The sequence below is a fragment of the Etheostoma spectabile genome, chromosome 4 (assembly GCF_008692095.1).
Source record: "Etheostoma spectabile isolate EspeVRDwgs_2016 chromosome 4, UIUC_Espe_1.0, whole genome shotgun sequence".
NCBI lineage: Eukaryota > Metazoa > Chordata > Actinopteri > Perciformes > Percidae > Etheostoma > Etheostoma spectabile.
The window spans coordinates 12,416,954-12,432,299 of NC_045736.1; the positions used below are offsets into that span (position 1 = coordinate 12,416,954).

At 39.7% G+C, this 15,346-nt stretch overlaps 2 protein-coding genes across 2 annotated transcripts; one reads left to right on the forward strand and one right to left on the reverse strand.

Moving 5' to 3' along the window:
* Nucleotides 1-7,233: 7,233 nt before the first annotated feature.
* On the reverse strand, nucleotides 7,234-8,244 carry ora2 (olfactory receptor class A related 2). Its single transcript, XM_032513804.1, has one exon. It carries the CDS (start codon nucleotides 8,242-8,244, stop codon nucleotides 7,282-7,284), a length of 963 nt encoding a protein of 320 aa, XP_032369695.1. The 3' UTR covers nucleotides 7,234-7,281.
* A 5,790-nt stretch (nucleotides 8,245-14,034) lies between these two features.
* On the forward strand, nucleotides 14,035-15,138 carry ora1 (olfactory receptor class A related 1). The gene has a single exon (XM_032514084.1). It carries the CDS (start codon nucleotides 14,053-14,055, stop codon nucleotides 14,992-14,994), a length of 942 nt encoding a protein of 313 aa, XP_032369975.1. The 5' UTR covers nucleotides 14,035-14,052; the 3' UTR covers nucleotides 14,995-15,138.
* Nucleotides 15,139-15,346: the final 208 nt, after the last annotated feature.

The window sequence follows — 15,346 nt, forward strand, 5'->3', positions numbered from 1 at the left end:
AAATTAATAAATATAAGGTCTCTTCAATCATGTTTTTGACTTGAAAACATTATTACTAGTAGTAGTTAGTGAAGTGTGTCAGTGACAAGAATTAAAAGAAATGCTTGACTGGAATCCAGTTGGAACAGAATTAGTCTGAAACAGCACAGCATTTTGACAGTGCAACAACTTAAATTCTTACAAAGGCTTAAACAGATTTGAAAATATACTATATATTATAAAGGAAAGAAAATCTTTACAATCTAGATTCTGTAAGGCGGATTTCTTTAAACCAGTCTGTCAAAATTTTGTGCAAGTTTAAGGCTCTTCAAAATGAGAACAGTCTAGACGTGAATCGGTTCCATAGATTTAGCGCTGGGTCATGCTGTGGGCGTCAGTATGAATATATGCCTTTTATGTAGGCAGAAGTCCAAACATTCATTACTAAAATCAACCCAAACCCAACACTTAAGCAAGGCTGGATCTCCAAACTAGCAAAGTATCCACCTACCTACCCCAGGCCTCCAGGAGTCTCAAAGGTCCCTGGTTCACTGTGTCGTTTGCCTTTTTTAAATCTCACTAAAGTACAATAACAACTTTTTTTTTTTCATTGTTGTATGATATTGTTGCCCTTGTCAAAATGACAATTATTATTATTATTATTTTAGTTCATATTGTGTTCACGTGGTGAATATTCATATGTTAAAATTACCACAAACTTATATACATACAGAACGGCAGGGTAGTAGTCCAGTATAGATGTGCTGGTTGGTTTCTGGATCTCTAGGTGCAAAATATGATATTTTGTGTGTTGTGTGCACTGTTCTTGATGGAAAGTTAGAGGTTTCCCCCTCAGATTAATCATTTCAGCTATGCAGCTATGTTTAGAAATAGAGCTTCAATATTATTAGCTATTAGCAATTACTGTCAATCACTCACTAAGACCTTCATTACCAGACGAGTTTATGTTGAATATATATATATATATATATATATATATATATATATATATATATATATATATATATATATGGTATATACAGCATTTTTGTTTTACATTTGTATAAAATTACTAAAAGTCTCACAAAGTAACACAATTCTGTTTTTTTATTAAAGTTTTTGTTTTAAATCTGTTTTGCAATAAATAACAGTGGAACACATTTCACTGCATTGACCATCAGTTTAATGCATACATTTCTCATATTGTGAAATAAATGTTGTAATAATATTGATTTCAGTCTAATTTCCAAGATGCAGTGGTATTACTTGTTCCCCCTACATTGCAGTACCATCAAGAATCAACAGGTGGCACTCTCTCCTGCCCCATTTCAAAATACTTAAAGGTACACTGCCTGATTTTGTCATACAGTGATCTAAACTACCAAAATGTCCTCCCAGCTCACAAATAATGTTTTCAAAAGTCAAGTACAAAGTTAGCTGGTTGGACATTTTGAGCTTTAGCAGCACAATGGGGCGGCTACAACAAAACCAGTCAGTGTGTCTTTAATTTGGGAGGTGGTCCAACTCAGCAGAGCATGGGAAGCAAAACCGTTTCAGCTCCCAGTCTAGTGCAATTCTGTGATAAACTCGACTGATACACTCAAGTGATATAAACTCTGACATGGCTGGGTGTGTGCAACACTTTCATAATTACTCTGACAGCAGCTGCACCATGCACAGATGATTCATCAGATCTATTATTCAGCCTTAAGTGGGTGGAGTGACACCACTTATTTTGAAAAAGCACAAGGAGACTCTATTTTTCACATATGTTGGAGTAACACTCCCTATCATGAAATTCTATCAACTCCCCACTCCAGGCAAATTTGTCGTCCTATATAAATCCTAATACTAGTGTAGGACTATGTAATACATTTAAGTGCTCTATACAGTATATGGAAACTGAATATGTACTTTACTAAAACTGTTACACTCTGTTACAGACAGCAACTTTGGCTCCGAAGAGGCACAATGTTCTTGTCATTTGCTCCGTGCATTATACTTCAATTCCTTTCCCCCGTGTGAAGAGTGGCACTAGCAAGATGAGATATGTGTGGCTGTTATGTCAGCACATGCCCGCGCTGTAAAACTTTACAAGGTCTGTTGCTCTGAGGCATAGATAGCAATCTACGTTAATAGAGCAGTCGTTTCCTACAGCTTTGAATTTAGAGCTGTGTTAAAACACCTTGCCGCATTTAGGCCTTTTTGTGAGAGTTACTTAGGTGGACAAACATATTGAGCGATTCGTTGAAATCACTAAATGCATCAAACTACTTAAGCAAAATAGATGTTAACATTCTGAATACATGTATGAAATGGTTACTGGACAAAATCCGAGACGGCTGAGCTCCTGAACCAGCTCTCTGCGGTATCTTCGTGACAATCAACAGCAACAGTGGCACACTACAGGGCAGAGCCACACTTTGAGTAATAGCTCACAACCCCTGAAGGGAGAATAAAGGAGTTGGCCATGGTGTGCACAAGCTAACATACTGTTACTGCAGAGATGCCGCACTCTGCAGGCTTGCTCCATCTTGTCTGCATTCCACGGCGAACTCAGGGAAGTAGCTTGTGGAAAATTCCACCTTTGTGGCAGTTAGGGGTGAAGATGGGAAATGTAAAGGGCAGGATCCATGTCACTGCCACAGTGTGAATATGACATTAAGAAGGTTATGTTACCTTTTGACGAAAGGTCTGTGTTGGATCTGCTGGTTGATTTACAACCAATTGTTTTTAATAAAACAAAAATGTCAAAGTCTCATATATAATATATTTCAAATAAACATGTATTCATAGAGAAGATGTATATATCCTGTATCTGAGTGTTTTTGGCGCAACCACTGTATGAAGAAACCTGTCTTAATGTCAGTGTTGCATGATATTTGGGAATGTCACTCCAGTTTTGAGGCCTGAATTGTGCATTTGGTTCCGTTTTCAGGCATTTAATAAAGAAAAAATGTACTGAGCAGGCGGTGGCAGATACTGCTTCACTATGATTGCTGGAATTTGATTCAACTTTTAAACCCTCAGGTCGAGCCTCGTCCATGCCTTTTAACCACAATCATTTTAAGAGATTAAAAGTCTGGGCACATGGTTCACGTACTCACACACCATTCAGCTTTAACCAGCGTCCTAGAGGGACACTGGATTGGCTCATCAAAGGATAAATCTCTGCAAACTGACATGTCAGGAAAGCCCGGTCCACCCTGATATATTTGCTTCTCTCTTGAAAATGTATATTTCTCTACAAACAGAGATCTTGATCTCAGTGAGAATACCTGAAGACTAATTAATTTAAAAAAAAAATTCCCCCATAAGTAATAAATTAGAAGCCACATGTTGAGTGAATGCTGACATATAGCACATACTGATACTGGATCACATCAGGGCAGGTCTCGGCTTTCAGTTCAGCCAATTCAAACTGTCACTCCCGTCTTTTTCTAGATTATTAATATACAATTATTTCTCAGAAGTTCAAATGGCAACATTTCCTTGCCTGTTTACTTGCTGTTTTTTTGTCTAACTCAGCAACTTAACCTATTATTTTCCACTCTCTCTTTCTTCATTATATTGTGACACTGCTGGATAGGGTGCAGTGCATCTTGAATGTCTTTCAAGTCTCAGCACAGCAGAGCATATCTTACCTGAGAGTGGTGGAGTTGCAGCAAGCTGCTGCCCTGGGGCCTCAGAGCCTTCCACCCCACCCCCACCCTCATTCAGTGTGGTCCATGTCCTTGCTGCTACATTGGAAACAGGCATTATCTGCTGTACAGACTCCCTGTCAGGCATTATGCAGACATAGTAAAGATAGAGTAGTAGTTTCACTGTTCTTATTTGGACAGCCATGTTTGTCTGTTTTGCAAAATGTAGCTCTTTTCCTCCACCTGTTTTTAATGTTTTCTCTCTGATGAGTGGATTTTGACTGAATTGAAAGATGCTTTGTCTTTTAACATTTAACATTTCTATAAACTACACTGATTACATTTAAAGGAGTAGTTTGACAGAAACTATTCCTTGTATTTGTTGCCACTTGATTAATCGAGTAAAACCAGGCTGTCAGAACTATAAAGGCAACCATTAAACTCCAGAGCCTGCAGATTTATGTGGCTATTAGACTGGCATTTCAGCCTTTTCTACAAAATGGATGTTAATCAGGATAAATCAAAAAGAATTGTGTTCTGGATGACAAAACAGACCAAAGTTTCCCCTTAACTCTGTAAGATTTCGTCTCACCAACTTTACTACAGAGCTCCTTGCTTACGTGCAGTGCAGCATTCCAGGCAAGCTGAAACGCGACCATATGTGTTGGGTGTGTCTGAGGGAAGCCGTTAAACTGGGCGGATGCAATGTAATAGGTCACACACATATAAGTCTGTAACCTAAAAGTGCAGAAAATAAAAATAAAATTGTGATAAACTCACCTCCTGGGGTAAAGTTGAGAGCATGTTGCTTTTACAGAACTAAAATATTTTTCCCAAATGTGCACTTCGAATTAAAACCAGTTCTATGATGTGCACTTTTTTCTTTTGTTTTTACAATCAGTCCTGCACTTTAAAAAAATACTAAAAGAGTTGATTTACATAAAAGCACAGTTTTTATGGCATTCTCTATCAGGAGCTTCACTCAAACAGGGAAGAAATCCTCTAAACAACACGCCTAGAAACATCCCTTTGAAGGAAAAGCAAAGACGGTATCAGCAAACGTATAAAGGGCTTATTACGTCTGTCATTTCCATAAAATGGAGGTTTTAAAATTACCCCAGGATGTGTTTTTAACTGACACATTTTCACCAGTAATAAGCCCCAAAGTGTCCAGTTCCTATAGTCACCCAGAGGTTTTCTTAACTGGAAAAACATCAGAGAGAGTTTATGGGATTAATGATAAGAATAACTTTTAAGGTTACTGGATTTAATTGATAGTTTAGACATAAACTAACTCAGAATGCTTTTATGTGTGACTATCACATTATGCATTAACATTATTCATTTAGAATTGGCTTTGGGAGGTGACTGTGTTGTTGAATGGTGTTAGTTGACACTTTTTGCACATATGACTTTATATAAGTCGTCAATTTGCTCCTGCATTAGTATAACCAGCACACATTTCTGCACGTTGCACACATTGATTGTAGTGATTTAGATCATGATGTTGAAAGGTGTTTTTTTGTGGGGGAGGAGAGGGTTTGGCTTTAACATTCAGTTCCTGAGTGAAGGAGGGCTATATTAGGGTGTGGACTGGCATGAAGGCAGAAAAGGGGTGGGGTTCAACCCTGCTGCTGCATTGCTATTGGTGGACACGGGGGACAAAAATGCCTGTACCTGGTGTAGGTAAACAGACTGACAGACACAGCAGGTGTGGATCGGCTGGCGGGATTTACTGCAAACCTTCACCGACCATTCTGGACAACTTGACAACTTTTTTTGCGTGTGTGGCTTTTGTACAGCTTTGTGTTGTATACTTTGTCTAACTACAGACAAAAGAACAGGAAAGTTAGCATTTCTAGGTTTATTTCTTTTAAAAATATGTCAGGCACTGGGGCTTTGTTATTTTCCCTGGTAGCTTAAGCTATTCACACATCTAGCTTCGTTAAGCAAGTGAGATGCAGTCAAAGGCTTAAACGATGATGACGATGTACATTTAGCAGCTGTTGCGAGCTCTGTTTTAGCTGCAAAATTAAGTCTTGGAGGGGAACCGTTGTGATTTGAGAATAATGGCAGTAATAGAGCGTTACATTAGTGTGGGTTTGGTCTCTACATGTTTGACAGCACCCTGCAGTTGTTGAGGCTCAAAAGACTCCAGAAGGATGGAAATTGGTGGAAACAGGTCCTGTCTTGTGCAGGGAGAGGCCAACCGGCACACCCTTCACACATTCACACACACACACACACACACACACACACACACACACACACACACACACACACACACACTAAAAGAGACATGAACATACACAACCTGTTATTCATGTATTTGTTCCTTTTAACTATTCTGCAACTTCTTTCCCAACAGAAATAGAAAGAATGACATCACTGAAGGCGTGGAAGGGAATCAGCCGTGTCAACTATATGTCGTTGTTCGTGACTCCTCACCAGAGGCGCCTGCACACGCGCCGCTCTAATGAAACCATCCTTGTATTCTATCCTTCATTCCACCGGAGTCTGTGTATAGTGTCAATCAGATTTCAGTGGTTTGAAGGGTAAAACACATGGAATTTGTCATCTGGAGAGAGCTTTCCTAAGAATAAAGTCACATTAAAGAGGGTTTTAACGGCTGCGACTTTTACAATAAACGTGAATGTTACTCTGTGACCAGAGATCAACTTTATTGTATGGCTTTTTATATTTTTCATGTCAACGTGGTGTTGAATGCAAGAGTTCTGCACAAGCGGGACTTCTCCTCCTCACTTGCATTGTGACAGCAGTTGAAAAACACTGCACTGATTGCACTTTAGAGTTATTGCAGGATCACACAGTGCTGGCAGCCCTCCTTTATGTCTTTTGGACTGTCACTCACGGAGGTAGTTATGTCCTCACCCTGCCTTTCTGCCCTTGCTTCACCAAGACATGGAAATTACATAATGACTCATAAATTCCCACATTACCACATCCACAGCAAACTCTTCAGGGTCTGTGCCAAGACATAGTTTTGTGTCCCTTGAAGTCTACTCTTCTTATAACTGCACCTGAAGAACTCACACACACATTGTCAACATTATATTGAACGTATTTTCAGGTTTTTAAACAATTCTTTGTTGGATAATAAACCCGCCTCATTGGCATTAGCAGATTCTATTCAAAGCCTAATTATAGCTAAATGGGTAGCTGGAAGTCATTTGACAGCTACATTGAGCCCCAAGTCACCCAGCTATATTTCTTCTACCCAATTAAGATGGAGAGAACATAAACAAACTAAGCCAGCTACTACAGTGCCACATCAACGGAGATCCATACAGACCTGTATTGAGGGTTGTTATGACAGTTTGGGTCTTTAATTATAGACAGGGAGAAAATAGGTTCCCCCTGCCCACAAGTACACCTTCCACTCAGAGCTGCAGGCTCTAAACCCTCTTCAGTTATAATTTCTTAACATACTTAAAAACGCTCATAAACAAGATATTTTTTATAAATGATAAAAAAGGAGACAGAGAAAAGTATCTTCTGCAAATCTTATCTCAAAACATAATACAGCCGATACATACAAAGACAGAATGACCCATGCATGACTCACACTATGGAAAGCTTCGATTTTTATCATCTTGGCTTCCTCTGCTGCCCTGTCAGTAATAAGTTTTCACAGTAGGCCTCACATAGTAGAAATACTTGTGGCTTGCTCCTGAACAGGCTTCTCATGCACTGCGCACCTCAGCCTGCCATTCACCTTCCTGTTAGATACAATGATGACCATGGGGCTCACCGCTGCATAGAGTGAGGAGAAGAATATACGCAGGTCAGAGATCAGCGAGGAAGCCATGGTCTTCCTCACAGTGAGAGTGTACACCCAAAGTCCATTATCCACCCCATAAAGAATCACATATAAGGTCACAAGTGCTACCACGGCTTTAGCAGCCCGTTGCTCGGCCCCACCACTTCCCCTACTCCCACTGCTGCTGCGGAGTCCCTGCACCTGCTGGCTGTGCTTGTAAAGGAAGACCAGGATGATCAGACTGGCTAGGGTCATGAGGGCCATGGGCACCACATCTCTGCCCACCTGGATTGCCCCAATTGCATCTTTAGACAACTTTGAAGGAAAGCTAAGAGAGCAGAATTCTACGTTGATGCCATAGTCTGTTGGGCTGGAGGCGTTTTTGGTGCTTAAGGAGTAGAGTATGGCTCCGGAGCTCATGCAGGTGTTGAAGAGCCAGAGGAAGAAGAACACAAAGCCCAAATACTGGGCAACCAAGGTGCGGACGGAGGCCCAGCGTGATCCAGGAGGAGCAATGCTCACACACTGGTACGCACTCAGTACAAAGGTGAGCCAAATCGAGAGGGAGCGCGATGTTCTGTAGACAAAGATCACAGCCTTGCAGCCCACATCTCCAAAGACGCTGGCCAGGTAGAAAGATGCCAGGGTCTCCAGCAGACACCGAACACCAACCACCAGGAGGTTGACGCAGGCCAGGTGCAGGACAATGACATCAGCTGGGTGGAGGCGGTTCTCCTGGTACAGCAAGAGGAGGAATGCCAGGATAATGGAAACGTTGCCCGGGACTCCTACAACAGTGAGGGACAGGTAGAGCATCCCACGGACAAACCTCTCTGAAGGCATTCCTGCCGTAATAGAAACGAGTACAAAGCAATCAATGAAATAAACCATGTGTATTCAAAATGACATCAAAAAAGAATTGCTGCAGAAGTTCACACCCCAACCTGAGAACAGTTAAAGCTGGCAAAGTCTAAAGTGGACCTTGTCCTTGATCCCTCTCTTCTGAAGTAGTCAGGTTGTTTGGGCTCTTATAGTTGCTACAGTTGTTGGATCTGTTTTTCATGGTACATTGACTTCTCTTCGCTCAGCCTCCAATTACTTGAGATCAATTCAGATGACTGATTCTGTCCCCTCACTGGGTTTCAGACAGACAGGATAACACAGAGAAGGCTGAGTGTGTCTGGATTCATTTACAGACATCCAACCAGTGGACAGGGAAAATGGTGTGAATGAGGGGATTTTATGTATACAAATATACTAGCCACATGTTTATAGTCAAAAAAAGATTAAAACAATGTCCCAGTGTCACTGTTTCACTGAGTGGAGACCACTGAATACTTTCTTTCTAATTACTGATCCTATATTTAGGTTTCCTTATAAGAACCTTCCTATTACCTTTTGTATTTTTAATTTCCGCAATCAATTTTAAAAGCCGCCATTAAAAAAGACCTCTCTTGTGTTGGGTAGTCAAACACCAACACCACAGTGTCCTCCAGTGGAGAAAGTTGAAACAAAGTAAAAGCAAAAGGCCGATCCATTCGGTTTGCGTGATGGATCACTGACAATTTCATTTGAAGAGTGTGACATAGCATTGGATTTATGGTTATGTAATTCATCCAAAGCAATGAGAGTTCTAAAAATGGAATGAAATATAAACTGTGAGGATGGAAGAGCAAATAAGTGTGGGTGGACTGCATGATTTACCTGTAAATGGTCCCACAGCAGGTAATTGGTAATGAATATTAAGCTGATTTCTCACAAGCACATGATGAGACGTGTCCTCCACTGAATTTAAAAAGAATATTCTACAATGTGAACATTGTTGAGATTAGTTACATGGACAATAACGTTTTATATTTTTACATATTTTGTATTTAATAACAAAGTTATGTTTTGAACAAAATATAAGAGGATTCCATGTATTAAATGTGTTGAGTTGGTTAATTTATACCTAATACATTTACTTACTGTGAAAATTTAAAGTACTTGACTTGTTTCCGTTTTGTGCTACTTTTTACTAGCCTAGAAATCTAGACGCACCCTAGTGGGTCTAGATACTACATTTTTCAAAACTCTATAACATTTTAAAAGTAATTATTGTACTTTTGACTCCACTAGTACTGGTTACTAGTTACATACTTTACAAAACATATGATCATTTTATAAAATATGATGCTTTGTACCCAATATTATGTAAAACAGGCAATATTAGCTACACCGTAACCAACTGCAACAGTAAAATGACAATAACACATCATTAACAATAATCCATTAATATATGTGCACAGTAGAACTCTCACTCAGGTCATTTGTCTCCATTCACTTTTTAATGCTGGACTGTCACTTGTAATGGAGTATTTAAACAGTGTAATATTGCTACTTTTACTGACGTAAAGGATCCAACTTCTTCCTACACCACTATACTTCAGAACACTTCAAATGTAACTCTACTGTCTGGGGAAATTGTCTTTCAGCCAGGTGAAACACATCTTGCACAAAGACTTGAAAGTACATAAAAAAACAATACAACATTTTTTTTTTAATTCCATGATATGAATAGAAAACACTAAGAAAAAATTTCCGACATGTACCTAAACTGATGGATTATCTCTGTAGATTTGTTGTGATAGGAGATGATACACTCAGTAGAATGAAAATACATGTTTAAAGTAAGATCAGTTTGTGTTGTCAACTGAGAATCATGTTAGAAGGATATTAGAAAGGCTAGAAAAGATATAATGAAATAATGTCAATGCTTGTGGGAGGTCAATTCTGCTTGCCTTCCCTTAAATGCAAATAAAAAGTCGGAGGCCCATCAATATCAGACGGGAGACTGCTAAGCCAAAAGCCTCTTAAACCAAATTTTTTGCTTTAGGACAGATTAACTGGCACAGTGAGGGGTTCATTGAATATTCCCTCTTCACCAACCAAAGTCTTGCCAGTATACTTAAAGGTGCAAAAGGTTAGAAAGTATACACATCTCATTTGAGTACAGCACGTATTGTGCAAATTATTTCATTATACATGCAAACCATTAACTGATACTATTTTATCCACAAAGGCATCCCTTAATTATGAATACAACATGATGTGTCACATATATTATTGCATGGACAGAAAAAACATGTAGTCGTTGACTGAACTGTATTAAACTATGTTCATGTAAACTTCTCCTCTAATAAAATTGTTGTCACGGGATTAGATATGTAAAAATGAAATTGAATTAGTGCTGGAAAAAAAACAATTAACATCAGCTATAAACAAAGAAATAAAAATCTCATGTCAGGGGGGAAAAAGCCCAGATTGCAGCGTACTGTACATGATGCAATCCCCTGAGAAGGACATGCTTGAACTTGCCATTTTAATTAGCTCTCTGAACATGTAAACATGTAGGAAAAGACACAGGAAAATAACACATCTTCTGATGCTTTATTCCAAAGCCCTCTCTCAGGAAAAAACACACGCTTCTCAAACAACGCTACAGCACACAGGCCCAGTCTCAATTTTGCAAATGAGAAAACATAAATTGACCAGTAGGGTTAATCGCTTTTAATGTAAGACACATTGGCCATGCACAGTTTATAGAGGTAGTCCTGGAATACCGTGATACAAATTGCTAAATTCTGTTGTAGCATGTGTCAGTGTTGAGAGTTAAGAACATAAATGAATAATGGCTGGTTGTCCCTATGCCCCCAATTAGTGCAGACATGCATTGTTATATGGTTAATTGTCTTGCTCCTCTGTTTCTTTTAACACGCTCCCAGGACATGAGGGAGGAAAGGAGCCCAAACTGAAGCATCAGCTGTGCATGTCAAAGCCTCTTGATAGCTCATTCAAGGCATCATCAGGCTGCTTTTGCATCAACAATAACCGCACACCATTGTCTCTGCGGGGGTGATTTAAACTGTTTTTTTTTAACTCCACAGGGAAATAACATTATAGTATTTGACTGACGTGCAATTTTTCTGTCTGTGGAAGCTGAAAACTGACATGAGGAAGTTAAGAACAGGAAAATAACACTGAAGTTTAGAATTCACATTATTCACAGTGTAATGCAAGTTACTGAAAATTAGAAGTTTGTCACAGTTACTAGGTTTTTACTGCATAAGCAATTAATTAATTAAACATCTGCTTCAATTCTCTTATTAATGCACGCATAGCTATTTTATTTCAGTGTTGCTGTGGCACAGTGTGGGACAAGACAACTGTCAAATTTAATAAAACAATGACAAAGCAAAATAGATATGTTTTGAATAGTCTTTATTGACTTGTTGTTTTAATTCCAGTATGGTTTAGTTGCCGTCAGAAATTCCGACGGATGTTCCTAATTTCGGCCAGATGTCCATCATCTTCCGCTTTCTTTGTGTTGGCATTTTAACACACATGGTGTCCTCGGGTCAAATTGACCTGTTTTCCAATATCAAATGTTCTTTTTAAATACCCTAAATATCATAGTTGATTCCACACAACGCTCTTTGGCAAGTACAAATCTTTAATTTCATTAATTTTGGGGTGTCTTGTTCAATTTTTGAAAAAAAACATTGAAGTGGTTTTGAAATAGTATTGAGTAAACGTTGACATATTCCAGTCTGTGATTGTCCATCATCATCCATTCCTTTAATTTTAGTCTAAGCAATTCCTAATATCTTCTTTTTAAGTCAAACATTAGGTACAATTTCCTATAAATGAGGTTTATTAAACATGAATTCCAGAAGTAACTGTAAAACTAAAGTTAATAATTCAGTGTTACGTGGTGTTGAAAATGTCAAAAAAAGAGCCGAAAGTGATAAAAAAAGGGACAAAAACATGAGAAAAAGTTTTACAAAATTGATAAAAAGCCTCAACAAAAAAAACTTTTTTTTTCAATTTTTATGGGAAAACAACACAAGGTTGAAACTCCAGTCAATTTCAGAGGACTATGGTTAACTGCTCCTCAGATCTCTGCAGGGTAAATCCAGACAGCTAGCTAGACTATCTGTCCAATTGGAGTTTTTCTGTTGCACGACTAAAACAACTTTTGAACGTACACATGTTCCAACAAGTTCCTTCGCGAGGCTATTTTGCAGCGACACCGTAGCTACATCGGGCACTTAGCACCGCCCAAGACAATTGTGATTGGTTTAAAGAAATGCCAATAAACCAGAGCCTGTTTTTCTCCCATCCCAGAATGCTGTGTGGACTTGGCAGACCTTTCTTAGCAGTGCTGTGGAGGAAGGTCTGGCAATGCGTTGTTGGCAATGTTTTGATAGACCTATTTATTGTTGCCTTGACAGGCATTCAAATCAAGCAACACAAGTCTGTTTTTAAAATCAAATGGCAGAGTAAAATTAACTGTTTTGCAGACTCATTTTCTTTTAGTTCAGTTGCCTGAACTGTCAGCCATTGTGTGCAGTGACAGTCAAACTGATTGATTTACAGTACGTGATTCATTGTTCCACCTCCGGTTAGATTATACCCAAGGAAAAAATCCTGGGAAGGGTGCGTTTCAGCCATCATTGCAGACAAGCGCAGCTATTCGTCTGCAATGATGATCAAGACAAAAGTAATGAGTAGGAGAATTCAAATTTTAGTAATTGTATTATTTAATTTTGATAATTATTTACATTTGTAGTTACCGCCAAAAGTAGTGGAATTAGAGTAACATGCCTCTATATTGTTTCTGTTTAGAGTATGTATATGTTAGTGTGTATATCTTTGTTTTGGTTGTCTTTGTATGTGTAAGCACAGTGTGAGTAACGATGCTCCAAAGAAAAATTCCTCGTATGTGTCCACATGCCTGGCGAATAAAGCTGATTCTGATTCTGATTCTGATGTTACTCCCAACACTGATCGTATGGTCTTAGGCAGTTCAATGATTTTTTTTTTTAAACAATTTTGCTGACCACCTCCCAACCTGTCACCACACAAATGTTTTTGCTTTTATTCTAGTCACCTTACTTCTTTATTTGTTCCTTAGTTTGCTCCCGCATTATTTACTATGACAATTAGGGGTCATTGCCTAACAACAAGCGTAAATATCGGTTGTTGGAGCTGCTTGCACATTCAACATCCGTCCTCTGCTGAGGACAGTCTCCATATAGTCTATAATTCATGGAATACATAAAAATTACAGTGTATTACTTTTCATAGCTATGCGTACGAGTGGTTCATGAGATCAGCCTGTAGGTTTAAACAGGATGAGTGCTAATTGAAAGCAAAATCTGTTCAAATCAGCGTTCATGAGGGCACCTGACTAATGTTTAATTCAGAATTGAAAAATTATGTGCATCCTTCAGTCGTACTATATTCCCTTTGTGGTGCTTTGTCCTCTGAGATCACCAGAGTCAGATTTAGTTGGTTGCTTTTATTTGCCAAACTGGGGGCTGAACACTGCAATGCTAGCCAATGATCTCAAGGGGCATTTAAGACTATAAATTGCAATTACACAGGCTATTGAACATTCAATGCACAATAGGCTATACTTTTCATCTCAACTTCAGGTGAGCACAATTTTTTTACAGAAATACATCAAAGAGATTGCATTATTATATAATGAGTTTCTTTTAAAGACTCTTTGGTAACTTGGAGGATGTTTCTTGTGTGCAGTGTATTCACGTCAGATTTGATTCTCGGTCTGCTTCTCAAATCATTCTCACTGCAGGCCTTGCTGACATGGATCTGTGTGTGACCATCAAAGGAGTCTCCTTCCTCCTGCAAACAGGTGTGGGCATCTTGGGGAACACTGTGGTGCTGCTGGCGTACGCCCACCTCATATACACCGAGCCTAAGGTTCTTCCTGTCGACTTGATCCTGTGCCACCTGGCCTTCGCCAACCTGATGCTGCTACTGACCCGCTGCGTCCCTCAGACTATGACTGTGTTTGGGATGAGTGTCCTGCTAAATGATCCCGGCTGTAAGGTGGTGATCTACGTCTACCGCATCGGCCGGGCTTTATCAGTCTGCATCACATGCATGCTCAGTGTGTTTCAGGCGGTTACTATTGCCCCCGCTGGACCCCGTGTGTCCAAGTTAAAGCCTTCACTTCCCTCCCTGGTCCTCCCTACCTTTGCAGGACTGTGGCTCCTCAACATGGCCATATGCATTGCGGCCCCTTTCTTCTCTATGGCTCCACGTAATGGCACCGTCCCTGCCTTTACCCTCAACCTGGGCTTCTGTCATGTGGACTTCAGAGACAACCTGTCCTATGTAATTAATGGGGTGGCTGTCTCTGGGAGGGATTTTGCCTTTGTCGCTCTGATGTTGGGCTCAAGTGTTTACATCCTGTTGCTTCTCCACCGCCACAGCCGAAAGGTGAGAGTGCTCCGACGCTCTCAGGGCGGTGGGGCAGAGACTAGGGCGGCCAAAACAGTCATCACCTTGGTGGTTCTGTATGTGGTCTTCTTCGGGATTGACAACATCATCTGGATCTACATGCTGACTGTGGCGAAGGTGTCACCAGTGGTGGCTGATATGAGGGTGTTCTTCTCCTCCAGCTATGCCTCCCTCAGTCCCTACTTTATCATTTCCTCCAACAAGAAGATCAAGGCGAAGATTGTGTGTGCAGCTGAGCAAGACCAACCGTCAGTGGACAATCAGGAGTCCAGAGACAAATGACACTCTTTCTTTATCTCGACAGGCTGCTGACTAACAAGACAGCAGACTTGTACTCTCAGACCTTATGATTTTCAACACTGTTGCACAGATGACTGAACAATGGACTCTTTAGAAAGTAATACAAGTAGTGACCTTGCAATGGTATTACAGGGTTTTTCTCTTACATGTACAGTATGTAGCCTATTCGTTCATCAAAATCATAAATATACAGATGTCTGTACCTGCCATGTGGTTTGTAGTCATTTTGTATGCCAGCAAAAACACATGATTGTCATCCTTGTCATTAGAGCTGAAACAATTAGTTAATTAGCCAATCAGTAAATAAATCTGCATCAATTTTGAAAACTGATTC